Source organism: Mustela erminea, chromosome 14, assembly GCF_009829155.1.
Source record: "Mustela erminea isolate mMusErm1 chromosome 14, mMusErm1.Pri, whole genome shotgun sequence".
NCBI classification, from domain to species: Eukaryota; Metazoa; Chordata; class Mammalia; order Carnivora; family Mustelidae; genus Mustela; species Mustela erminea.
Genome location: NC_045627.1, coordinates 37,402,764 through 37,429,014, shown reverse-complemented (window position 1 = coordinate 37,429,014; position 26,251 = coordinate 37,402,764). Strand labels below are relative to the sequence as shown.

At 49.6% G+C, this 26,251-nt stretch overlaps 1 protein-coding gene across 2 annotated transcripts in view; it reads right to left on the bottom strand.

The window, feature by feature from the left end:
- Window positions 1-12,081, bottom strand: part of UNC5B (unc-5 netrin receptor B) — a 78,761-nt gene extending 66,680 nt beyond the window's left edge. For both annotated transcript variants that reach the window (XM_032312544.1, XM_032312545.1), the window contains exon 1: window positions 11,519-12,081. In XM_032312544.1, the coding sequence (XP_032168435.1) occupies window positions 11,519-11,597 (79 nt within the window). In that variant the 5' untranslated portion in view covers window positions 11,598-12,081. The remainder of the gene's footprint in view (window positions 1-11,518) is intronic.
- Window positions 12,082-26,251: the final 14,170 nt, after the last annotated feature.

Genomic DNA, 26,251 nt, shown 5'->3' with positions numbered 1-26,251 from the left:
ACCCCGGCCTCCTCTGCTCTGGGGTGTGCAGCATGGAGAAGGGTGGGGAGAGACCCCAGACTCTGTCATCTAGCTCAACAGCCATGACCAGCCAGACTAGGGGAGAAGCCAGGGCCCACCACACAGCAGGAGGTTGCAGCCAGGGAAACAAATGGTGGGTCCTTCCTGGATCCTTCCCATGCACCCCCACTCCCCAAAACAGCTCTCAGATGAACCACATGGTCCACAGGACAAGAGTCCCTGCTCTGCCCGCCTCCTTCCACCTCAGATCAGCTTCTCAGATTTGACAACAGTTTCCAAAGCATCTCTATGGGTGTTCTCTGCTTTGACCCTACCTGCCATGCAGCTTCTTTTTTTCCTTTTACTGATGGGTAAACCAAGGCTCAAAGAGGGCGAGTGAGCTCTTGGTCATACAGAGTTGGCCTTGGAACTGAAGCTTCCAGATGTCTAGTCCAGTGCTCTTTCCAAATGCATAAGGCCATGCAGGCTCCTCCCCTTGCTGTAAGCCCAGGTGGGTCACTAAGTCCCCAGCGGGCCACCCTGAATCTTATGTCTGATATTCCCCACATCAAAAGGGGACTACTAGAAAGAAGCGACGACTTGCAGGCTAGAAAGAAGCGACTTTGCAGGTGGATTTCTTCCTGGGTAGAAAGAAAAGGAAACCAGCTTTTACTGACCATGCCCCATCTCGTTCAATCTCCCTGACAACCAATTGGGGCTCATTTTTTTTATAGTGAGGAGGTACAGTTACTGACCGAGACAGGACTTGAGCCCAGTTATTTCTAGGGCAGACCCTCTTCATTTGAACATACGAGGGTACCAAAGCCCAGAGAGGGAAAGGGAGTACCTTAAGGCCATACAGCAGATTAGCTGTGTAGACAGGATTAGAATCCAGGCTTCCCAATCCTTAGCTCAGGGTTCTTTCTGCTGTTGTCTCTTCTGAGTCCACCCGCGTGTGTACAGAAGTTGGGTGCGCCAGCACAAAAATATGGGGCCAGATCAGATTTGCAGCAGGGGTCACTGCGACCAGCGGCCCTGGCTGTCTGGCTGCCAGGCAGGAATTCCAGCTCAGCCTGTGACAGGGGCTCCTGGCAAGAACCAGTGGATGCCCAGCTGGGAGGGTGATACTGGCCAGGCCTACCGCTGCCTCTGCCAAGGGCCCGAGGGGGTTGAATCTCCCAGGGAGGCTCCCTGAATGTTAGCATCAAACACAGTGCCAAGGAGAACCTGGCTTGGTTAGACCCTGCAGCCAAAACTGCTCCCCTGCACCAAACCCGGCTCCTTCCAAGGAGCTGTTAGCATTTACTCTGGAGGGCTGAGGGCTGCAGTCAGACCCTGCCCGTGGGCCTTCGAGAAACACCCCCTCAGCCTACATGCAGTCCCAGAACCCAGAGCCCACGTGCATGCAATAGGCATTCTCTTGAATCACCACGAGAATCCAGGCTGGAACAGAATGATCAATGGGCTTGGGAAGGCAAGTAGAAAACAAACATTTTACAAGGGCCTGGGTAGACTTATGATACTTGGTTAATTCTTTGTGGCTCCCTTGGAGTTAGCAAATAAACTCTTTCACACCTAGGGGCTCTGACCACTGAAGACTGGGCTCTTTCACCACGTCTGGTACATAGGAAGTGCTCAAAGACATAAGCAGAAGAGAATGCAGAGAGATAGGCAAAGACAGGGAGGAGGCAAGCAAAGCGACCAGAATCTCCTAATTCTTCGGTTACATCCACAGCCACAAGCCCAAGGCACAGTAGGGGCTGAATCGCAGCGAAGAGTGGGGTGAATAAAGCCTGAATGTGAGTTCTCATTCATCCATTCTACAAGTGTTTATCAAGCACCTTCTATGCACCGGGGACTGTGCTGGGAGCCAGGGACATGGGAGGGAGCAAAATCAGACCCAGTCCCCTAGCCATCTGGTGTCATAGTTGCTCTTTCATGACCTACTTGTTCAAGCCCATCCTGCCTCCACCCAGGTCCCCAGGGCCCTGGCTCAGTGACAAGGAAAGGGAAGGGTGGGAGGCTACCCCATGCAGTATTTGTCACCTGGTCCTGGGCCACTGCTTACTCTGTGAGTCTCGCTCTGCCTTGCTGCGTCACAGAATGCCTGAAGGTGGGATGGGGGAAGGAGCTAGGAACAACTTTCCTGGAATTTCTGACTCAATTTCTTGTAAGCTCGGCATCCTCCTTGGGTGCTCAGGCCCCAGGCTGGGCAGGCGGGCGCCTCTGATCGCATTACAGAGCTGCTTGCCTTCAGCTCTGTCTCCTGACTCCGGTAATGCCTCTAGACGCCACTCGAAGCCTCTGGGGGTTGCAGGCTCCTGGGTGATCTCAGTAGCTGTTCTTCCCAGACCTTGGTGATGCCTCCTGGTACCCACTAGCCCTAGGTGAGCCCCAGGGACCAGAGCAGGCAGGCAGCCTCCCTCTTCCTGTCCATCTCCCTGGCTCTCCAGTCAACCCGGAACGGCCCCTCTCTGTCTCCTTGTTCTCCTGCCCAGAGATGGCCACAGAGAAAAAGCAAGGCACAGCCCCAGCCAGGGGTCAGCCAGATCAGGGTGGGGGAGGGGCAGGAAGGAGGGAAGGCAATAGAAGTCAAGAGAACCTTCTCTGTGCCAGGATCACATATGGCACCTCACGGCAAAGCACTGCCCAGTGAAGGGGGCAGGTCACCTCCCAGGTTGGGATGTGTGAGGCACTCAATGAGTGAGTGCTTTTAATCCCAAATGGCTCTTTCCAATGTACCAAGGGACCCCCGGCACCAGCATTCATCCTCTACCAGATGATCAGGTACAAGTCAGTGCTGAATTAGCAATTTGTCTCCTGGGTGGGTGAGCCAGATGCTCCCAGCCCCAGCCCCTCACAAACATAACCCCCATTAGGATGCCCTCTCTGCCTCCCCAAACTCTGCTCATCCTTTGAAGGCCAAGCAACATGCTGCCTTCTACAGGAAGCCCTCCCTGACCTGCCCCACAGGCCCACAGGAGGCTTCTCTCAACAGCCTCAGTGCTTCCTGCTATACCATGTAACACGTGGCATCAGTAGAAATGATGCTGAGGATGGTGAATGCTACGAGCACCTGAGGACGTGCCACACTCTTGTGTATATTACCTCATTCTTCCCTATAGCAATCGGATGCAAGCGGCATTATCAGCAGTCCCATGTTACAAATGAGAAAACAGAAGCTCAGAGAGGGTAGGCAACTAGGCCACGTAGCCAGATGGGGCCCCAGCCAGGATTTGGCCCACGTGGTCCGACAGCACTGCCTGCCCTCTGAGCACCGTACTGGATCCCTCCCGGGCCACCTGGAGAAAGCTCCTCCCCGCCACACAGTCTTCCTCACTCTCACATCCCAGCAGCATGCACCAGGCACAGGGCTTGCCTGGGCCCCAAGAAGCAACCCGAGTCAGTTCAAGGGTTAGGCCTCTGCACTGTCCCCCTTCGACTACAGAGACCAGGGCTAGCTCAGATTGAAAGAACATATGCACGTGCACTGAGTTCCAGGGCTTGGGCTGGTGTCCCACCAGGATGTGGGGACAGGATCCTTCCTTCCCCACCCATGAGATTAGCCACCCTCCACCCATACAAAATGAAATGGTGAAGGTCTTGCTAGCTCTGAAAGTGTATTTCCCCATCCCCTCCACAGCGCCCTCCCCCAGTCTTGGTGGGGGAGGGGAGTAAGTGCCTTGTCTCGAGAAGACCGGGCTGCCTATGCCAGTGGGGTCCTTCTCTGCCCCTGGGCCCTGCTTGGCATCTGGGGCTCTTGGCCTCTGAGGCAGAAGACGCTTATAGAGCAGGAAAATGGGACTGAAGTCCCAAGGGGTGATTTATGGCTTCAGAGAGAAAGACCCCGGGCCACATAATGTTCACAAGGGCATTCCAGTCGATATATTGACTTTCTAGAGGGGCCTCTGTAAACACAAGTGGTTCTGGGCCTCAGCTACTACCTTTCTCTCGCTGGCTGCGGGGGACTCTGGAGAGGGAACTAAACAAAAACAAACAAGCAAACAAAAAATAACCCAAAACACCCAGAAATAAACCCCAAGGCCCCCAAAGGTCATCCTTATACCTTTCCCCACCCCAAACTTCCAGAAGGGGAGACTAACCAGGACCCAGAGAGGAAAAGGCAGTTGTCAGCAAATACTAGAGTCTCCTAACTCCTGGGCCAGGAGCCGCTGGGCCTTCAGGCCTGGAGCCTCCCTCCTCTCTCCTCCCCTCCTGCCCCTCGAGGAAGCCAACTCTGGCATCACAGGGCCATCTCCGTGCCAGGGCTTTATCATAATCAGGTCATGTGCTCCTCAGAACAACCCCACGAGGATGGCGTTACTACGCCCACTTTACAGATGAGGCAAGTGAGGCATGGCACAGTTAGGTGAGCGGTCAAGGCCAGAGTTAGGAGGTGGTGATGCTGGAAGGCTATGTTAACCTGCTCGAAATCCCAGTCGGCCCTGCTGCACACCCTCCATGCCTGCAGCTGAGGCCTTGGAGAGGGGCCTCTGTGAGGAGGGGTGGTGGAGGAGGGCTGCGGGCTCCTATAGGGGGTAATGACAAACAAACTGTCCCCCTCGGATTGGCTCGCAGAAGCTGCTGGGCATTCTGTCCTTCCCTCTGTGTCCACTCTGGTGGAGGCATGGCAGAAGACACAACAGGACACCACTCCATGCTTCCGCCCACAGCGTAATGCCTACTAGTGTGTGAAAAGTATTTTCTGGGCTCACTCCATCTTCAAGAGCCACAAGGAAAGAATCAGAGAATAAGATAGCTTTGCCTCTCCAGCTTCCACCCAGGTCCCAGCCTGTAGTCAGAGGTAGTGGGGGGCCAGTTCCCCAAGATGCACCCCTTCAGATGAGTCTGAGAGCCCCAGGAGTGGAAACGTGACCAAGGGCTGCCTCACCAAGGACTGGGCTTGCCCAGGTTGGTGGCTGAGCAGAGGCCAACAGGGCCCATTTTCTGAGAGTGGAGGAGGCCTGGGGCCGGGCATCCCTGCCCAGATACCCTCAGCTAGCTAACCCAGCCCTGTCTTTTCAGGGCAGGCTCTTAGAAACACCTGAAAAAGAGAGAGTCAAAGTCTGGCTCCCATCACCCCTTCCAGGAAGCCCCAAGGCTAAGAAAGCTCACTCTTGGCTGTGTTCCCCCACACATACAGACACTTCCTTCACTTGGCATCTGAGACTCTCCAAAGGTCATCCCGGTTTTAGAGTGGATATCAGCATCCAGCCTAGTGACCACCTTGAGGGTTAGGGCCAAGTCTGCTCTGGCGCTGACTGGGTCCCAGGTCAGCTTCCTAAACCTCCTCTCTGGTGGGGTTCTTTTTTTTTTTTTTTAATTTTATTTATTTATTTGTCATAGAGAGAGAAGTGAGAGCAAGCACAGGCAGACAGAGTGGCAGGCAGAGTCAGAGGGAGAAGCAGGCTCCCCACCAAGCAAGGAGCCCGATGTGGGACTCGATTCCAGGACGCTGGGATCATGACCTGAGCCGAAGGCAGCCGCTTAACCAACTGAGCCACCCAGGCGTCCCTCTGGTGGGGTTCTTATAAGGACCAAGTGAGGTCCCATCTATCAGAGGGTTTTACAAACCAAGGCAGTATGCACCAGCAGTGGGGCTGGCACTTTCCTGTATCTCCCTGGTCCACACTGGTACATCTTTTATCCTAGTGCTAAGGATGGGAGACAGTGTAGGCAGAGGTGGGAAAGCAGAGGGATTCTTGGTGAGCAAGGAAGTGGTTATAAGCATAGTGGAGTAGGGCTCTTGTGTGTGTCCATGTGCACACGTGTCCACTTTCAATCGCTTCCACTGAGAGTCCCAGCCCCACCCATGCCTGCTTACTTTGCTTTCCATGAGAGATGCCACTTGCTCAAGCTCCACCTGCATCTTCTCTAGCAAATTCCAGAGGAGACCCCATTGCCTCTAGAGGGCTGCATCAAGAACCTGACCCAGGTCGGAGAGCTGATTTCCAAACCCTCAGTGCCGCTGCTGTTCTTGGTAAGCTGGAGGACAGCTGCAGGTGACCCAAGGACCCAGACCCTTGTCCTGGGGAGCCATCAGTCGAGCTCCTGGATTGGCTTTAGGACCTATCTCTGGCTGACCTTACTCCTTCTGGGGCAGCAGGACCTACCTGTCCTATCTGCCCTAGGGGGAGGTGGGGGCATGACCACAAGGACACCTGGCCTCTGCCCTCCCAACTCCAGAACACAGCACCTGGACCAAATCCTGCCCACAACTCCCAGTGCGGAGCAAAGTAAGGTCTCCTTAGTGCTGAGGGGCAGATGGCCTGGGTCCCATCCGGAAGAGACAGCCCCAACAGAATACAATGGATGAAGCGTCTCATGCCTGGTGGTGACTCACTGTCCCCATGCCACACATACCTATTTATACACAAACACACCACAGCTGTGCCCATATGCACATGCACACACCCCCGCACACCCAAACACACGTAGCCATCTACCTCACACATAGCCATTATACAAAAGGCACAACCCTTGCGACATACCTATTCACTGTCCTGCACCTTCACCCCGTAGCCTAACACGCCAGTGCAACACCACACCTACCATCACTGCCCACCCCCTTAATACACATTCTCACCACCCACCCCTCCTGCCCAGCAACAGGCAGACTCCTTAATACACACTTTCACACCCATAGCCTGCCTTCCCCAAGAACCCGGCCACGCGGCGCGGGGAAAGTTGTGAGGTGCGGGGGCGGGGGGGGGGCAGCCTGTTCTGGGAGGTGAGGACCGAGGTGAGGAGGCTGGGAGCCACGGGGTTGGTGCTCCCAGGGAACTCTGCAGAGGAGGGGAGGGGATGCAGGGAGAGAGGGAGGAGAAGAGCTGGGCGCCGAGCAGGGCAGTGGCGAGGAGAGAGGGGATGCTGGGGGACGTAGGGAGGAGAGAGGGGTGCAGGGGGCCGCAGGGAGGAGGAGCGGGGGCACGCACACAGCCGCCCCAGGTAAGCGCTCATCACTGTGGGGCCGTGAGGCTGGCGAGGGTCAGTTCGGGTGCTCCCCGAACCCGACAGCTTTCGGAGAGAAGGGACGGGGAACAAAAGGGGTGAGGGAGCGGGGACGCGGCCGATTTGTGCGCGCACTTCAGCCAGTGTTTTTGCGGCCATTAGCGAGGAAAAAAAGCCACCGCTGGGAGAGGAAGGGGCGCTGCGAGACCCGCCCGGTGGGGGCGCAGCGGCAGCGAAGGCGGGGGGGCCAAGTGCCAATGCCGCGCGCCTGCCCGCCCAGCCAACAGCCGGGACCCCAGGCCAGCTGCGGGACGCCCAGCTCCCCAAAGTGAATGTCTGGGTCCGGACACATCCCCCCCAGGTGGCCGGGCCCATGGTGGGGCGGGAGGGGCGCACCAGCCCCAACTCGGGAAGCAAATCAAAGGGGGCCTTGCACCGATTCCCTCCACCTTCTCCTCGTATTATTCTATTTACAGTATTTTAAATTTCCCTTTAAAAAGATAAAGACAAGAAACAGAAAAGCCCAGAAGGCACTTGTTTGGTTTCATTTTGCCTTCACAGCTTTAATGACTCCATTTGTGGAAGCTGTTGAGGAAACTGGTGAGGAGGAGAAGAAGAGGAGGCCAGGAGAGGCACAGGCTGTGGCCTAGGATGCCCTGCTCCCCTCCCTTCTCCCCAGGGGAGCCACCCAACCAAGGGGACAGGGTCTCTCTGCTCTGCAGTCCCAGTCCCAACTGGTGACCCCGTCTCTCTCCCTTCCCTGCAGGCATCAGGTGGGCTCCAAGGTGTCTCCTTGGCACTCTAACCCCAGGGTTCAGGATCAAAAGAACATGCTTTGGGGGGGGGGGGGTGCTCCAGGAATCACCAATCTTACTCTCTTGGAAGGAGGGGGTCCTTCTCTACCCTCATCCTCAAAATCCTAGGCAGTCCACACCCTCCTTAGAAGACAGTGGTGAGGAGGGGAAGGGGAGAGAGGAAGATCTCTTCTTAGGCCTGACAGCCAGAAACTCAACAACAACACGGGTGAGGAGATGGGCTACCCAAAGCTTCAAAATAAAAAGTAAAAATACATTCTGCTCCATCTACACATATGAAGGCAGACCTTTAAAGTGTAGAACCAGGTAGTTCTGCAGCCCAAGGGAGCTTGGCTTGTGGTTTATCTCACCTGGGGCAGATCAGGACCAGGTGTGGAGCCAACCTTTGGGCAGTTGGCCAGTCCCGGCCCTGACCTCTGACCTCTGTGGCTGGGCCCTGTTCCACCTGTCTGGGGTCCTGGTTCCTGACTCCACCTTTTCCCCCCATCCTGCTACAAGTCCCAGTCTGACCTAACTACCAAACAAACCTTATCTTTAGCTGCCTGCTTTCCCTCAGGGCCTCTGTTCGGCAGCTCAGTACCAGACCCCCGCTGGCCAGTCAGCAGCCCAGCAGTATTGAAAGGAGTCAGAAGCAGCCTGAGGTTTGCAAGGCCTGAGTTCAGATCCCAGATCTATCCCTGAGTACCCGTGTAACCCCCATGCATGTCAGGGCCTGTCCCAAAGCTTCAGCAGTTAAATAAAGGGGTTGGAAAAGGGGAATTGTTTTGTCCTCTGGAATTCCCAGTTGGGGGTGGGGTGGGAGTGGAGGAAGGAGAGAAATTACCTCTGAAATTTCTCCCCTGTAGTGATACTTTGACTTTAATGAGAAAGCACATTAAGACACTCTTGATTTTCCATTTGTTTGAGATGGGTGTTTGCTCTAGTCTCCCTCTGGAGACTCTGATGGGCCACCATCTGACACCTACACCCACACACATGCATACCCACACACCTGCACACACCTGCACACATAGCAGAGACACCGGGAAAACTCTGGTTTTAATTACATCTTAAAAAGAAGTGTTATCACAATACCGCGATCCCTTCTCAACCATCCCAGTCAGAGGCCAAGGCAAGACTCTTTAAAAACTCCAGGAAAGGCTAAGGGGTGGGGTGAGAGGAGATCCTCAGGGCTGACCCAGGCTGTTGAAGTGGCCTCTGATGGCCAGTCACTTGCTGACACCTCCTTCTAAGGGTCTGGGGTTTTATGGTTCTAGATTTGATTTTTCCACCATCAAACTTCAGGGGGCTTAAAAATCCTCAAGGCTGTAAAGGGGGCTCACCCCCATATCTACCAGGGAGGAGGCTGAGATAAAAGAGACAGAAGTGCCTGCCACCTGATCCGAGGAGAGCCTGCACACCCCCCAGAAGGGGTCCCCCTCTGTGGAGGAGATAGCCTTGTCTCCCTCAGCTTTACAGAAGCCTCAAGGCGGAGGTGGATGGGGTCACGGGCAGGAGTCCAGGGTGACCTGAACCAGCCTGGCTGTTAGAGAGGAGCAGCCCCGCGTGCAAGTCCGCATCTGTAGTCAAGTGAAGGTGAGATTTGAGGAAAGTCAACACCCTGGCCTTGGTTTTCCCCATCCGTGAAATGGGGAAAAGACCAAGAACCAAATTACCAGACCCAAAGAACGTTCTGAAAGATGTTCTGTGCCTGTGGCATTCGAGAGACAGGCTGCGTTGGAGGAAAGGGCATGCTCTCCCTCCTGAAGGCACATTTCTAAGGGCTTCACATTCTGGGCAGAGGGAAGACTGCACAGCGACCCCACCACTTGGTCCCTCTCTAGGCTGGTGGGCAGGCAGCCCCTGCCGTGCTAAGTAATGAGCACAGTTCCAACACTGGTTCTGCTCACTAGTGAGAAATCAAAGCCCGGTATTAGAGGCCATTTCTGGCTGGGCTCTGTTTGTGCCCAAATCCATCAAAGCCCTGGGCCTGGGGTTTCCTCTGGGGAAGGTGGGGGCTGGAAGCTTTGTTAAGCAGGAAAGGCAGGCCACTCCCCAGCTGAACCCGGCTCTGGGAGAACTCTAGGCCAACCAGTCTTGTCTTTTTCCTGCCCAGCAGAGGCCCACCCCCTACCCTCAGTAACCTCAGTATTTATTCCTGATCTCATTGCCAGGCTAGTTCTAAAACAGTTTCCCCAAGTTTCCCTTTACAGAGACTTCACCCTACCCTTCAATCACCACCCCCCCAACACCCTCAAACCAGAAACCAACACCCCAGCCCAGCAACTCCCACATTCAACTGCACTCTTTAAAACAGGTTGGTCATTCAGCAGCTTGCCCCCTCCCCCATCATTACCTTCCAACTTCAAAACGCTGCTTTAAATACCAGAGTCTGCCCAAATCGTAATTAACTTGGATCAAATGATTGTGTCGTAACTTTACAACAGAGGGTTGGGGGGGGGGGGGAGTGGAGGCTGTGCGAAAACCAAGCCCTCGCTCCTAGGCCGTGGGAATCATTAATTCCAGAATGAGGAATCTTGGGCTATTGGGGTGTACGTGGGGCGGGGGGGGGGGGGCAGGGGCTGATGCCAACATCCCCGCGGAAGGTGGCGGGGGAGGGCTGCGTCACCTCGTCTACTTTCTGCGCCAGCTTTCCTGCCCCATTCTCAGCCTCAACTCCGAGGACTCCGTGCAGGACGCCCCCCTCCGCACCCCACTTTGCCCCGTCCCGGGAGCCCAGGTGTCCAGCGGCCGCAGCCAGCCCGACTACTTGGGTTCCGGTACCAAAGAGATGCTGGCTCGCCTAGAAACGCAGTCCAGTCAGCGATGCGGGGCCCAGCAACAGACAAGAGAGAGGTGTACACAACCAGGGCGAGGGGGTGGTGGTGGTGGCGGTGATGGGGACTTTATTTTAGGAGCCCACCAATCCCCTTAAGGCATCTTGCAGGCCCACAGTAGGCAAGCGCATCTCGTCCGCTCCCCGGACGGGGGAGAATGTCAGTGACCCATTTAAAAGGAAACTTGGCAGGATCACTATGTACCCCCCCCCCACCCAACACACACACACACACACACACACACACACACACACACACACACCCCAAACCCCAGAAAAAATCCTTCTAGACCTGCGGATCCTGCGGTCGCGGGGAAAGCTGTATGAGCAGTATTCAGCCCTTCCCCCTTCTATAGCCAAATCCCTTCAAGCCGGCCTCCCCTGGCTAGCGGAGCGGACCCGCGCTTCCCCTGCTCCGCAGGTCTCTTGCTCCTTCCCGTCTGCGGATTCGGGGGGAGGGGGGTGTGTGCAGCGCGTAGGAGCTTGGAAGAGCCGGGAACCAGGACTAGGAAGTTGCCGGCGAAAGGCAAGCAAGCGCACACCTGGCCCGAGCAGCAATAGTCTTTTCCTTTTGTTTTTGGTTTTTTTTTTTGCTGCCACGGTGCGCCGGGAGCCCGGGGTCCCTGGAGCCAGTCCTCCGGAAGGAGCAGACCCAGACTCGGAAACCCATTCCAAGGAAAAGAAGCGATCCCTTCTAGGAGAGGGGCAGGGGCAGGGGCGGAGCAAGAAGCTTACTCTGAACCACCTGGACTGCGCCCCCCGGAGAGGAGGCTGCGCCTTCTCCCACTTTGGTGGGGCGGAGAAATCTACCTTTTAACTTGGGTGCCCTTGCGCTTTCCAAGTACACACCGACGCGGTGATGGACCACTTCAACTTCGGAAAGACTGGGGCGCAAAGGTCCCCTAAACACCCGCCCCCATGCCCGATCGTTCCCTACCTGCTTGGCTCAGCCTCGCGTCCCAGCAGAGCAGCAGCGCCAGCAGCAGCGCACCCCGCGCTCCGCTCCGGGCCCACATGCTCCCGCGGCCAGGCTCGGGCGCCTCTCCCCCGGGGCTCTCTCCCTGGCCCCAGCCTCGCCGCCGCCGTCTCCTCCGCCGCCGCCTCCTCCTCGCCGTCCTCCCCGGCGCCCGGCCGCGCCAGCCCGTGCCCTCCGTGGGGGCAGCGGCAGCCAACGCTGCGCAGAGGGCTGCCCGGCGCTAGGAGCGCAGTGGGTGCCCAGAGCCCGCTCTCCAGCCAGCTCCGGCGCGCCCCTCTCTGCGCTCCTCAGGTTCTGGGGCTCCGAGCGCTCCCCGGGTTCCCGCGCCCTGGCTTCGAACTTTCGCGACGGAGGGTTAGTGCACTCAGCGGCCCTCGCAGCTACCGGCACCGCCCCGTCACAACCCCGGCGCGTGCCTCTCTGCGCCCGGTCGCTGCCCGGGGCCCACGCGCCCTCTCCAGCCCCCGCCGCCTGCCACAATGCCGAGCGCTGTCGCTCGCTCGCCCTAGTCAGTCCGCGAACGGAGGGGGACGGCGCGCGGCCGGGGCGGGGCCTGGGCGGGCAAGGGCGGGGCCGGCAGGGGGCCCCCGGAGGGGGGAAACCGACGGCCACCTGGGCGCCGCCTCTGCTTGAGCGCGTTGAGGGGGGCCTTTCAGGGGGGGTCTTCGCCAGACGCTGGGCCTGGCGTCTTGGAAAACCCGGCCACTGGAGCAAAGCTGGAAGCGGAGTCTGCCCAGTTTTCTTTTCCAAAAATTAAGGAAATATATCTACGCTCTCCTTTGGCTTGGCGGTGTCAGCTTTCTCATCTGATTAAGTTGTGGACCCTCACTTTTGGCTCCCTTGGTCTGTACTGCGTCCTATGCCTTCAACCTGTGGAGGTGTTTCCAAAAAAGACTCCCTGAATGGGAAAAATCTCAAACACTCAATTCCTTTTAGGCTGGGGCTTACAGCTATGTGAAGGTGGGCACAGATTGGGATCGTCCTGGGTGGCTCTACTTGTCTGTATGACCTTAGGCAGAACTATTTTCCAGACCCCTCTAAACCTCCTATAACACTTTCAGTACTAGTGTTAAAAACGTGCCCTCCAAGGGACAGGAGGTCAGAGGGGAGAGGTACAGCCATTGGGCTCTGCTCCTCACCTTCTGTGTGACCTTGAGCAAGTTACTTAACCATTCTGACGCTCTCTTCATCATCGTCTAAAATAGAGAAAAATTATAATTATCTCATAAGGGGGTGTAGAGTTGAATGAAAAAAGTATGTATGGAAACTGCATAAACGTCAGTAATGTCTCTTTCCAAGATCTCGCCTCCCTGCCAGTCTGATTTGGGGGGTAAAGTCCCGGCCACCCAAGGGTGGGCCAAAAGACATCTGGAAAGTTTGAGGGACGGTAGTGTCTTGAGATTGAAACACAGAGGTGTCAGGAGGGGTCAGCCTGCTACACTGGCAAAGCCCTGTGCCCCAGGAAAGGGGTTAAGTACTTTGTAAGGATTATCTGAGTTAGTCCTCACAACAACTCTGAGTTACACCAATTGTATCCCCATTTTATAGATGATGGAATGGAAGCACAGAGATGTAAAGTCATTTGCTCAAGATAACCCAGCTTTGCAAGAATGAGTGATTGAAGGGGGAAGGGGAGATGGCACTGGAAAGAAAGTCTCTGAGCTGGGGCACATCCACCCCAGCCCTCCTCTGGGACTGGACTTGGCAGCTGGCAGTTACGCCTCTTCCCTATTGCTCTGATCTGTTCTCTACTTGGGATTTTTCTGGAGCTGAGATCTAGAATCGATCCTCAAATACAGGTGCAGATGGGCTGGAATAGGGCGGAGTGTCCCCAGGGATGCTTCCTAGATTGGAGGAGAAGGACTTGTGGACCAGACCCTGCAGGCTGGAAGGGGACATGTTGGGGACAGAGAAGCAGTAAGTACCGCCCAATATTCTCTGCCCCACACACTCCTGCACTGATTGGGGTCTGGAGCATCTGGGCCTGGGGTGCCTGTCCTCAGCCACCTGCCCACTCCCACCCCGGGTATTCCCAGATCAGGAGGCTGGATGTGGGTGGAGCAGGACTCCCTGCAAAGAACTTTGGCCAACTGAGAAAGGTCCCTATGGACAAAGGTAGTTGGGTTATTTTTAGCTTGGCCCAGGACAGCCCCAGCAAGGGCAGTGGATAAGAGTCAACAGCTCATCACACCAAGCCAACCCCACGCACCCACACAACTACAAGCATACATACATACACAAACCCCTAGACACAGTCACAAGCATGCCTTGCCGATAGACACCTACAAAAGCACGCACAAGTAAACAGGCAGCACAGACCCACTGGTGCAAAATGGCCCTCCTAGAAACCCTTACAAATAGGCCTCCAGCTGCAGAGAAAACCATATACCTAAGACAAGAGACCAAAAAAAAAAAAAAGCACACACATAACCTGTGTCACAGACACAAACACATACAATACCACACAACTGTGCAAATGCAAATACACTCTTAAGAAGGTGACAAATTGATACTTAGATACCTAACTTCCCCAAGGAAACACATACAGGGACACAGGTACCAAGACCCATAGCTGACTGCCAACCCCGGACGGATGCAGACTCATGGTCAAGGACACTAGCAGAAACATGGCATGCCTGTGGGGAACCTCAGGCCTGGGGCAGGTGCCCCCCTCCCCCCACCCCTACCTTCATCAGAGGCCAGTGGGAATTGGAGATTTTTCCAAAAACGACAATCCTCTGGGCTTGCTGTTCAGGCAGTCGTCGTACCAGGTAGGCTCTTCTAGTCCAATGTCAGGTTTCATGACTTTGTTTAATTCCTGGCAGCAGGGAAGGGGGGATGGGAGGACAAGCCATAGAAGAGTGGTTCTTTATTTCCCCCTCTCCTGCAGGTGTCTGTCCCACTTTCCTCCCAAGCCTACAAACTCTTTCAACTATTAAAATATGCCAATAGGGGTGTGGGGGGAGCATCCTGGGCTCTGTTTTCCCTCCAGGGCTCCAGCCTCAGGGTGAGGAACTTACCACATTGGGTTCCCTCTGTAATTCCACCCCCCGCCCCTCATCATGCTGTAACAATGTGAGTGCTGGTCCTCAGTCAGGGCCAGGGAAAGGACTCCGGGGGAAGTCATAATACCCTAAGCCTGCACCTCTTCCTGGAATGGGTGAAGAATGGGCAAGGCCTAGGCCCTGGGATGACTCATTGGAGTAACTGGATTAAGAATTATCAAGGTGTTCCCAAAACCAGTGCCACCAGACTCACAGCAAAGGTGTCCTGCTTTGAGTTACGAAGGAGGAGGAGGTAGTGAGCTGCTTGGAGGCAGGGTCCCTCCTTTCCCATTTACTATTATATATCCCGCTTGGAAGATAGCATCAGACACACAGGAGGCCTATGATCAGTACTGGTTGAGTGGAAAGATCAACGAGGCTGGAAAAAGAGGGGTTAATGAGCAGAGGGCCCATAACCTTGTCAAAGGGGCCCTAGAAGGAGCCTCCCGCCTCCCCCTCCGTTTCCTGGGGGCCTGGGGTCTGGGGCAAGGTGGTGGGGCTGCCTTCCTACAGCTTAGCTGCTTTGAAACAGTCCCAGAGCCAGTTCTGACCCTTAGTGGTGGCTGCAGATGCTTCCACGGGCTATCCTCGTTTCTCCCAAACTAGAAGCCACGTGAGGAAGACAAGAGTTCTGGAATCTGGAGTTGAGCTAATGTTCATTTGATGGGTCAGGGACAGCTCTTAGGAGCTGGGAGAAGGCCTGGCGGCTGAGCTCTTCCTAGCCTCGGTTTCCTCATTTGTGAACTGGAAACACTAACTACCTCCTCGAATTGAAAAGAATATACAGAAGGCCCCTTATCTGGTTTAATACAGGCTGCTTCTTTAATAACAATGTTGATGTAAAAGCAACTAGGAGGTTCCTGGCCGGCGGGGCGGGCCGCTCTGGGTTGGCACCTCCCTCGGCAGCCCGGACCCGTGTCTCACAAGTGCCACTAGGCGGCGCGCTGCAGCTCCACACCTCCCCGGCCGCCTCTGCGACCTCCATCCTAAGGCGGTGGGTCTGCAAGCGAGGAGTACCCTCCTCCCCACCGCGGGGGACCTCCAGGGGAGTGGACCCCTGGCTTGTTTGTGGAGGGGGTTTCTCAGATGACCCCGTTTGGAGGATCTTGGGAGGGAAGGTTTGAGAATAAACTCACACTCCCTCCCCTGACCATCCAGTCCATTGAGGACCCCAAACACCTGGATCCTGGGGAGGGAGACAAGTAGGGTTGAAGGCCCTTGAAGCTGCACGGCATTATTGTTACAGCCAATGTGGGGTGCTTTCTATGTGCCAGGTGCTGTCCCCAGTCCTTTATATGCTGACAAATGACCTTCTGATATAGGTACTGTTATTACAAGCCCTCTTTGCCAGACAGAGAAAATGAGGCACAGAGAGATGGCTTGGCCAGGGTCACATACAGCTAGTCAACGGTGCAAGGAGATGCAAATCCAGACAGACTGGATCTCAAATTTGTACTCTTCTTTTTCGATCGAGAGTCAATTCACCGAACATAAAACTTACCATCTCAGAGTGCACGATTCAGGGTGCCTGGCAGGCTCAGCCCAGCAGAGCGAGCAACTCTCGATCTTGGGGTTGTGAGTTCAAGCCCCACAATGGGCATCGAGATTGCTAAAAAATAGACAAATAAGTAAATAAAAGCATATGATTCGGTGTTTTCTAGTATATTTGTGATGTTATGCGGTCCTCATAGCTATCTAATTTAAGAGCAGTATCTCCATCGTCCCAGAAAGAAATCCCACACCATGAAACAGTCCCCCCCCCCCCCCCGCTTCCCCTGTACATTCTCTCTTTCCTCTGCCAGCCCCTGGCAACCATGAATCTACTTTCCTGTTTCTGTGCATTTGCCTATTCTGGGAATTTCATATAAATGGAATCATAACACTACGTGACCGTCAAGCTTGGGCTCTTAACCTCAGCGAAATACTGTGACAACCCTCCTCCTACTCCCCACCCCACCCACATCTTTTCTCCTGTCCCCAAGGGAGGGCCTTGGGGGTTCAGGTAAGAGAAGTAGTTAGTCACAAAAGCCTTGGGGTCAGGCAGATCCGGGTTTAAATCCTGGCTCTGACTGGGACAATTTACTCATTTTCTCTGCTGTTGCCTTCTCAAAATTCTTTCTTGTTGCTACTGTTAATTTAAAAAAAAAAAAAAACCACTTTGAATTTTAAAACAGAAAACAGGAAAGTTGCAGATATAATATAGAAAGTTCCTATTTCCCCTACTATTAATATCTTACATCTGTATGTAGTATATTTGCTACAATTAATAAACTGATACTGATATATTATTATGAACTAAACCTCATTCATATTTTCTTAGTTTCCACCTAATGTCCTTTTCTGTTCCAGGATCCCATCCAGCATGCCCCGTTATACACAGTGATCATGACCTCAAAGGCTTCTTGGGCTGTGATCGTTTCTCATACTTTGTTTTTGATGATCTTGATGGTTTTGAGAATTATTGATCAGGTATTTTGTAGAATGTCCCTCAGTTGGGACTTCTCCATCTTAGAATTCTTAATAATTTTTTTAAGGGCTTTGCTTATTTATTTGAGAGAGAGTGCAAGAGAGCCTGCGCAGGGGGAGGGGCAGAGGAAGAAGGAGAGGCAGACTCTGAGCTGAGCAGGGAGCCTAAGGAGAGGTTCAATCCCAGGACCCCTGGATCATGGCCTGAGCTGAAGGCAGGTGCTTAACCAACTGAGCCACCCAGCTCCCCTAAAATTCTTAATCATTTTTGAAAAAGGAGCCCTGTTCAAAATAATTTTGCACTGGGTCCTGCAAATTATGTAAACTGTCCTGCTTACAGAACAGGGAAAAGGCCGTGAAGCAGAGCATGGGATATGCCGCCAGTCTGGCTGGCCAGTCTCAGTACTGCCCAGAGGGGCTTTATCAGCTCTGAAAGGGGAATGGTGGACTCCAGACCCAGGGTGGGAAGGAAACCATACACCGGGAAGAGGCTTGCATTCCAAGGTTATGTGTGAGAAAGATGTCGGGCCAGGAATGGGGTTGGTGTGGTCAGGGTGTGGCCAGGCCCCTATCTTTCCAGCAGGGGACAAAAGGGCAGAGAAGGCAGGAGGGGAAACCTCCCAGCAAAGGTAGGGCCTGCTATGCTAGAGATAGATTCTGTAGGAAACAGGGAGTCGTGGGTGCTGACTGAGCTGTAGAAAGGCCTGATGAGAGCCCAGCTGTGGGAGCAGGGGCACACTGAGGGGGACAGCCCAGGGCAGGGAAGCCAGGGGAGTCTGTGCCTGGGGCTGCAGGGGGTGAAGACTCAGAGAGAGAAAAGAAGACTCTGGACTCTGGGCCTCTAAGAGTGTGGGAACTTGGGGGTATGGGAAAGAATGGGGGCTGGGGGAGCCCAACAGGGGAAGGCAGGGTTACAATGGGAGGAATAGTGAAAAGGCGAGATGAAGTGGGCTGGGGAGACTGGGGAGAATCTGGGTTTGGATGTGGTGAGTTAGGGGTGTCTGTGGACTTCTCAATACACCTGTGTGAATGCAGGACTGATCAGTGCTTAGAGGAGCGTCTTAAAAATGAACAAAGCCTTAGGGTATCCTTAGGGTAAATACCCAATAGTGCAATTGCTGGGTCCTTGATATGAGGAAGTGGTGATGCAACATGGGGGCTTAAGTGGGTAGGAGAAGAATAAAGGAAACAAGATGGGATTGGGAGGGAGACAAACCATAAGTGACTTTTAATCTCACAAAACAAACTGAGGGTTGCTGGGGGGAGGGGGTTTGGGAGAAGGGGGTGGGATTATGGACATTGGGGAGGGTATGTCCTTTGGTGAGTGCTATGAAGTGTGTAAACCTGGTGATTCACAGACCTGTACCCCTGGGGATAGAGTATTATGCCTCCATCAGAAAGGATGAATACCCAACTTTTGTAGCAACATGGACGGGACTGGAAGAGATTATGCTGAGTGAAATAAGTCAAGCAGAGAGAGTCAATTATCATATGGTTTCACTTATTTGTGGAGCATAACAAATAGCATGGAGGACATGGGGACTTAGAGTGGAGAAGGGAGTTGGGGGAAATTGGAAGGGGAGGTGAACCATGAGAGACTATGGACTCTGAAAAACAATCTGAGGGTTTTGAAGGGACGGGGGGTGGGAGGTTGGGGTACCAGGTGGTGGGTATTATAGAGGGCACGGATTGCATGGAGCACGGGGTGTGGTGCAAAAATAATGAATACTGTTATGCTGGAAATAAAAAAAATAATAATAAATAAATTAAATATTAAAAAAAAAAAAAAATGAACAAAGCCAGCCAACGTATACTAAGCAACGAGAGCAAGCCAGACATCGTGCCAAGAGCTGTACACGAATCAGTTCCTTCCATCTCCATGATAACCCGTGAAGATGTTACGCTTATCTCCATTTTAAAAATGAGAAAACTGTGACTCAGATTTCCCTGCTCAGCGGGAGATAGAGGCCAGACTGAAACGAGGGCCGGGCTGTCTGGTTTTAGAGCCCGCAGGGCTGACACACACACGGGACCCCCTCAGTTCCCCCGGGTAGATCTTTTAACAATGGGAATTCCTGTTGTTCCTCTCGTTCCTCTCCATTGTTCTTGGAGCTCAGTGTTGATTCCGGACTCACTGAAATGGAAACTGAGGCTGGGGGAGAGACAGGGACAGCTGGTCAGGACCGACTTTGAGCTTCGCAACCATAATCTATGACTGGTCCACACTACCAGCCTCTTCTGATGTTGTCTGGAGTTCTGGGGAGTAATCTCTGTAGAGGGAGGAGTAAGAGGGGAGGATACTGTCTGAGGAGATGATTAAAATAGCAAGATAGGGGCGCCTGGGTGGCTCAGTGGGTTAAAGACTATGCTTTCAGCGGCTCAGGTCATGATCCCAGGGTCTTGGGATGGAGCCCCGCATCGGGCTCTCTGCTCAGCAGGGAGCCTACCTCCTCCTCTCTCTCTGCCTGCCTCTCTGCCTACTTGTGATCTCTGTCTGTCAAATAAATAAATAAAATCTTTAAAAAAAATAGCAAGATAGACCTTTTAAACTCTCTTGTACTCTCTTTTAAATATTCCAGTTTAAATGTATTCAGGTAACACCAAGTTACATTGTCTAATGAAAACATCAAGGCACTTGACGTTTGTCTTAAAGCTATAACAATACAGTGCTTGCCATATAGAAATGCCTTTGGCCATTGCAAATATGTCCAATTTCAGAACAGCTCATGTGATGCTTCCCGTATTGTTCATGTAATAATGGGCTGCTAATCGAATTGAATACTATATTTATGCTACCCAGAGAGTACAAGATAATTCACTCGCTGAGATTAATATTTAAATCTACTTTATTTACAAATCACTATCTTGGTAATTATAACTCTGTAAAGTTTTCATTTGGGCAAAAGTAGAATTGCTTAAAGTCTAGCAGTTCCTCAAACCAAAAATGAGAGCTAATTCAAAATTAATTTGTAAGAGAGACAACACTCCCATGTTTCTGGGATTCTGTGCTTCTGGTTTCAGTAGCTGGTAACTTTTGAAGGTAACTCACTATGATTTTCAGGATAAATGCCAAAGACATTGTTCAGTGGAAAGTTTACTTGAGGAGGTCCTCCTGCGAACTGGATGGATGCGCCACAAAGGTATTAATTGGGGGAAGAGAGAAAGGAGACAATCTGGGAGCAGAGTGGGGTAGACTGAAAGAGAGAGAGAGAGAGAGAGAGTGTGTGTGTGTGTGTGTTTGGAGAGAAGGATAGTATAAACCTTTCCTTTCTGTTGAATGCTGACTCTCCCGCAAAGGACCATATGGGGAGCAGTCCTCATCACGTCCTCTGCTCTATCTTTTTCGTAATATCAGAAGTCAGCTCATCTGGCTCTGGATATTTAAATTTCTCTTTGTTCCACTCTTTTGCCGTAAATCGATTTCAGCATGAACTATGAATTTGGACCTATTTAGCTTTTCATTGGTTGCTTCTAGATCTGCTGTTCCTGATGACTCTTTATCACCAGCAGCATCTTTTTTTTTTATTAAAGATTTTTATTTATTTATTTGACAGAGAGAGAGAGAGATCATAAGCAGGCAGAGAGGCAGGTGGGGGGTAGGGAGAAACAGGTTCCCCACTGAGCAGAAAGCCCAATACGGGGCTTGATCCCAGGACCCTGAGATCATGACCTGAGCCGAAGGCAGTGGCTTAACCCACTGAGCCACCACCAGCATCTTTTAAAGCAGACTCTGTTGGTGTGCACGTGTGTACATATTCTTTCTTAAAATGGCTATGCTTTTCAAGTAGTTAGGTAGGTTGTGGGATGAGAGACTTTAAACAAGTGAAAACTTCTGCTCCCAGTTAAGAGAGCTATAAAACATTCCAATCATTGCTGTCCAGATACCATCACTCAAGGACCTGTGCAGAAGTCGGGAACTAGACCAGTGTTGCCTAACTGGGGTGACCTGTGGACTTCCCAATATACCTGTGTGAATGCAGGACTGACCAGGGCTTAGAGGAGCGACCACTGCCTTAAAAATGAACAGAGCCAGCTCACAAGATTCCAAATGGTAGGGAAGTTCAAGGTCGAGGAAAGGAAGGTTCAAGAACTAGCAGCTCACCCACGTTCCCGCCCCCTACTTCCTCTTCTGTCTTTTAAAGAATTTGGTGGAGGTGTAATTTACATACAATGAAACACACAGATCTGGAGTGTAAAGTTCTATGATATTTGACAAGTTCTATGATATTTGACGAGTGTAAAGTTCTATGATATTTGACAATATCTATTGATATTTGACAAGGTATAATTAAAATTACCTAATTATATGTTGTCTGCAAGAAACCCACTTCACATGTAGGTGTGTGTAAGGTTACTACACACCTAGTAACCACAATCCCAATCAAGATACGAACATTTCCAGCATCTCAAAATGTCCTTACCTCTTTCCCAGTCAGTCCTCCCCCTGATTTCGAACAGCCTAGATGAAGTTTGCTTATTCCCGAATGCCTCATGCATGGAATCAGATAAGACGTAGCCTTCTGTGACTGGCTCCTTTTGCTCACCACAATGACTGAGATCCATTCCAGGTTGTTGTGGTAACGGAAGTGTGTTCCTGGTTGTTATGAAATAGTCTTAATTATTTGAACACACCGTAATGTGTTTATTTATTCTCTTGTAATGGACATTTGGATTATTTCCCATTTTAGTCTAGTACGAGTAAGGCTTCTATGAATATTCTCAAACAAATTTTTGCTTTTTTAGAAACCTGTTTCCTTTTTCCTGCAGTAAAAAGGAGTGAAATTGCTGGGTCCTCAGGTAACTATGTATTTAATTTTATAGAAAACTGCCCAAACTGTTTTTCCAAAGTGATTGTTGCACTTTGTACCCCCACCTTCCGTGTATGAGAGCTCCAGGTTCACAATCCTCACCAGCATTTGATATTGTTGGTGTTTTTAATGAAGCCGGTGGGTGGGAAATGGTATCTCAGTGTAGTTTTAATTGGTGCTTCTCTGATGACTCTCGATGCTGGTCACCTTTTCATGTGCTTATTAGCCACTTGTATGTCTTCTTTTATGAAAGAGCCGTTCAAACCTATTGCCCAATCTTTATTGGGATGTTTCTCATGTTTTACTGTTGATTTGTAGGACTTCCTTGAACGTTCTGAATACACATCCTTTGTCAGATGGATGTGTTGTGAATATTTCCTCCCAGTCGCCTGTTGTTTGGGTTTTCATTCTGTTAACAGTGTGTTTTAAAGAGCCAAAATTTTCCCTTTTGTTAAAGATCCATGTTTTACATTTCTTCCTTTATGATGACTGCGTGTTATGTCAAAGAGATAGTCTCCTGTTTCCTTCCAGAAGGTTTATTGTAATTAGCATTTATGTTTAAGTCTATTATCTGTCCTTAATTATTTTTAGTGTATAGTGTGAGGTGGAGGTTGAGGGTCATTTTCTTCCCCATCTCATTATCCACTTGTTTCAACACCACGTTTTTGGTTTTTTTCTTTTTCAACACCATGTTTTTGAAAAGAATTTCCTCTCCCCATTGAATTGCTTTGACTCCCTTTGCCAAAAATCAATGAACTGTGCAGGTATGAATCTATTTCTGGACCCTCTGTTCTGTTTCATTAATCCATTTGTCTGTCCTTACCCCAATACCACACCATCTTCATCACCAGTGGTTTCTAGTTAATATGTTAGCTCTCTAACCCTCTTCTTCTCCCCCTCCCCAATATTATTTTGGATCTTCTAGATCATTACCATTTCCATTACCTTTAGAAACAACTTGTTAATTTCCATTAAAATATTTAGGATTTTGATAAGATGTCATCAAATGTATAGATCAATTTGGGGAGAACTGACATTTTAACACGAAGTTTTCCGATCTGCAAAAGGCATATCTTTTCACAGTCTTAGTTTCTCTGAACATTAATCTGTCATTTTTGATATAATGACTTTGTACATACATTATTCCTATATAACTTATGGGTTTTTGCTAACTGTATAAAAATACAATTGATTTTGTATAACGACCTTGTATACTGTGAGTTACTAAATTCAGTAAGTAATACTAGTTGTTTTATTCTCAGTCCTTCTGGATTCTGTTCATATGAGATGAGAACAGGCCTTCTTCACATGTTCTGAATTACGGAAAAAAAGCATTCATATTTCATCATATAAGTAGGATGTTAACTGTCAGCTTTCCATTGCTAGCTGTTACCATCTTGAGGAAATGCGCTTCTATTTTATTCCTACTTTGCTAAGTTTTTTAAGTATCATGAATGGGTATTGGATTTTGTCAAATACTGTTTCTGCATCAATTGAGATGATCATAATTTTTTCCTCTTTCTTCTGTTAATGTGGTGAATTACAGTGACTTCTTTTCAAGTGAGAAACTAGCCTTTCATTGCTGGGATAAACCACATTTTGTCATCATATATTATTCTTTTGATATCTTTCTGAATTCAACTTGCCAATATTTTGTTAAGGAATCTTTACACTGATGTTCATGAGGAATGTTGGTCTATACTTTTATTTTGTGTAATACTTCTGTGAGGTTTCAGTAGAAGGTCATGCTGGTATTATGAAATGATTAGGGAAGCATTTCTTCCTTTTCTAGTTTTGGAAAAAGTTTGTGTGAGATTGATATCATTTCTTCCTTACATAGTTGAGAGAATTCAGCTGTGAGAATAGTGTTTTCTTTGTTGAAGGTTCTGCTTGTTAATCTAATATTTTTAACAGACTTAGGCCCATTAGTATTTGCTGTTTCTTCTTGGGTCACTTTTGGTAAGCTGTACTCTGATGGAATTTTTTCATTTCATCTAAATTATCATATTTATTTGTGTGGGGTTTTAGGATGGAACTTATAATGATATGCCCTCTTTGGTTTTTGGTATTGGTAATTTGAGTGTCCTCTGGCTCTCTTTTTTTCTTTCTTTTTCAATCCAGCTAAGGGGTTGTCAATCTTTTGATAATAACTTTTTCAATCTTTCAAGTGATCAAATTTGTCTTTGATGAATTTTTCTCTTAACTATTTTTCAGTGATTGCTTTTCATTCTATTAATACTTTCCTTCTACTTACTGTGGAATTTGCTCTTCTTTTCTCACTTCTTAACATGGGTGCTTGGATCATTGGTATTTAGGTTTATTCCCAACTAACATAAGCAGTTAAAGCTATATTTTCTTTTTAGCAGAACTTTATTTGCATTCCATTAATTTGGATATGTTTTCTTTTCAATATCATTTAGTTTGTTCAGATAGCCTAAAAGGAGAAAGAAAAGAGAGAGGGGACAATGGAATAAGAAACAGAATAAACAAGCGAAACAAATAATAAAGTGGTAGATGTAGGCCATACCGATAATTACATTAAATGTAAGTCATCTAAATACACCAATTAAAAGAGATTTGCCCAGTGGACAAAAAAATTACCTAATTATATGTTGTCTGCAAGAAACCCACTTCACATGTAGGTATATAGGTAGGTTGAAAGTAAAAAGGAGGGAAAATGTACTGTGCAAACACTAATTTAAAAAAAGAAGAGGGAAGCCTGGGTGGCTCAGTGGGTTAAGCCTCTGCCTTTGGCTCAGGTCATGATCCCAGGGTTCTGGGATCCAGCCCTGCATCAGGCTCTCTGCTCAGCAGGGAGCCTGCTTCCCTTCCTCTCTCTCTGCCTACTTGTGATTTCTCCCTCTCTCTCTGTCAAATGAATAAAATCTTTAAAAAAACTAAAAAAAATAAAAAAAGAAGAGTAGAGGGGGCACCTGGGTAGCTTAGTTGGTTAAGTGTCTAACTCTTGATTTTGGTTCAGGTAGTGACCTCAGGGTCTTGGTTTTGAGCCCCACATTGTGCCCTGTGCTTAGTGTGGAGTCTGGTTAAGATTCTGTCTCTCCCTCTGCCCCCTCACTCTGCTTGTGCTCTCTCTCTCTCTCTCAATAAATAAATAAAGTCTTAAAAAAAAAAAAGGCAAAGCGGGTATGTTTATATCAAGTGGACTTCAGAGCAAAAGAAATTACCAGGGATAAAGAAGGACATTAAATATTGATAAAAGGGACAACACACCAAGGATATATAGAAATCCTTAATATATATGCACCAAACAACAGAGCTGTAATATATATGAAGTAAAAACTGACAAAACTGGAAGGTCAATTGGAAATAGACCTACATGCAGTTACAGAGACTTTAACATCCCTTTCTCTCTACCAGACAGAAAATCAAGAGGGATATAGAAAAACTGAGAGATAGCATCAGCCAACAGATATAATAGGTATTTATAAAACACTCCACCCAAAGAGTAGACTATGCATTCTTTTCAGGGGCTCATGGAAAATTCACAAACGTATTCCATATCCTGGACTTTAAAACAAATCCCAACCAATTAAAAGAATTGAAATCATGTAGTCTGACCACAAGGGGACTCAAACTGGAAACCAATAACAGAAAGAGAACAGGAAAATCTCTTATCACTTAAAAAAAAAAAAACTTAGAATTGAACTATAATGAGAGTACAACATAATTGTGAGATGCAGCTAAAGCAGGGCTGAGAGGGAAATTTATAACACTGAATACTTATGTTAGAAAAGAGAAAAAGATCTTGAATCAATTTCAGTTAGTTCAAAATATTATCTAATTTCCTGGGACATTATTCTTTGACCAATGATTTATTTAGGAATGTGCTGTTTAATTTCCAAATATGTGCTATTTTCCAGATACCTTTATGTTATTGATATGTAATTTATCCAAGTGTGGTCACAGAACAAACTTCTCATAACTTCAGTACTTTAAAATTTATTACACTTTTTCTTTATGAATATGAATATCTATAATAATAAAATATCATACATAATATCTTAAATATTCTGTGTACACATATAAATAATGTATATTCTGTAATTTTTAAATGTAATATTCTACATATATCAGGTAGTTTATTGAAAGCAACTAACAGATTGACAGTTGTGCTCAAATCCATTTCCTTTGTTCACATCCTTTTTAATCTACTTATTCACATGTTGAAGGAATGTTAAAATATTCAAATATAATTCTTCTACTTCTTCCTTTAATTTTCAGAGTAGTCACTTCATGTACTTTGAAGCTCCATTACTGAGAACATAGACATTTAGGAAGGTCAAGTCTTTGTGATAAATTGACCATTTATCATGGTGTAATGTCTCTTTAATGCTGTTAACACTTTGTTTTGAAGG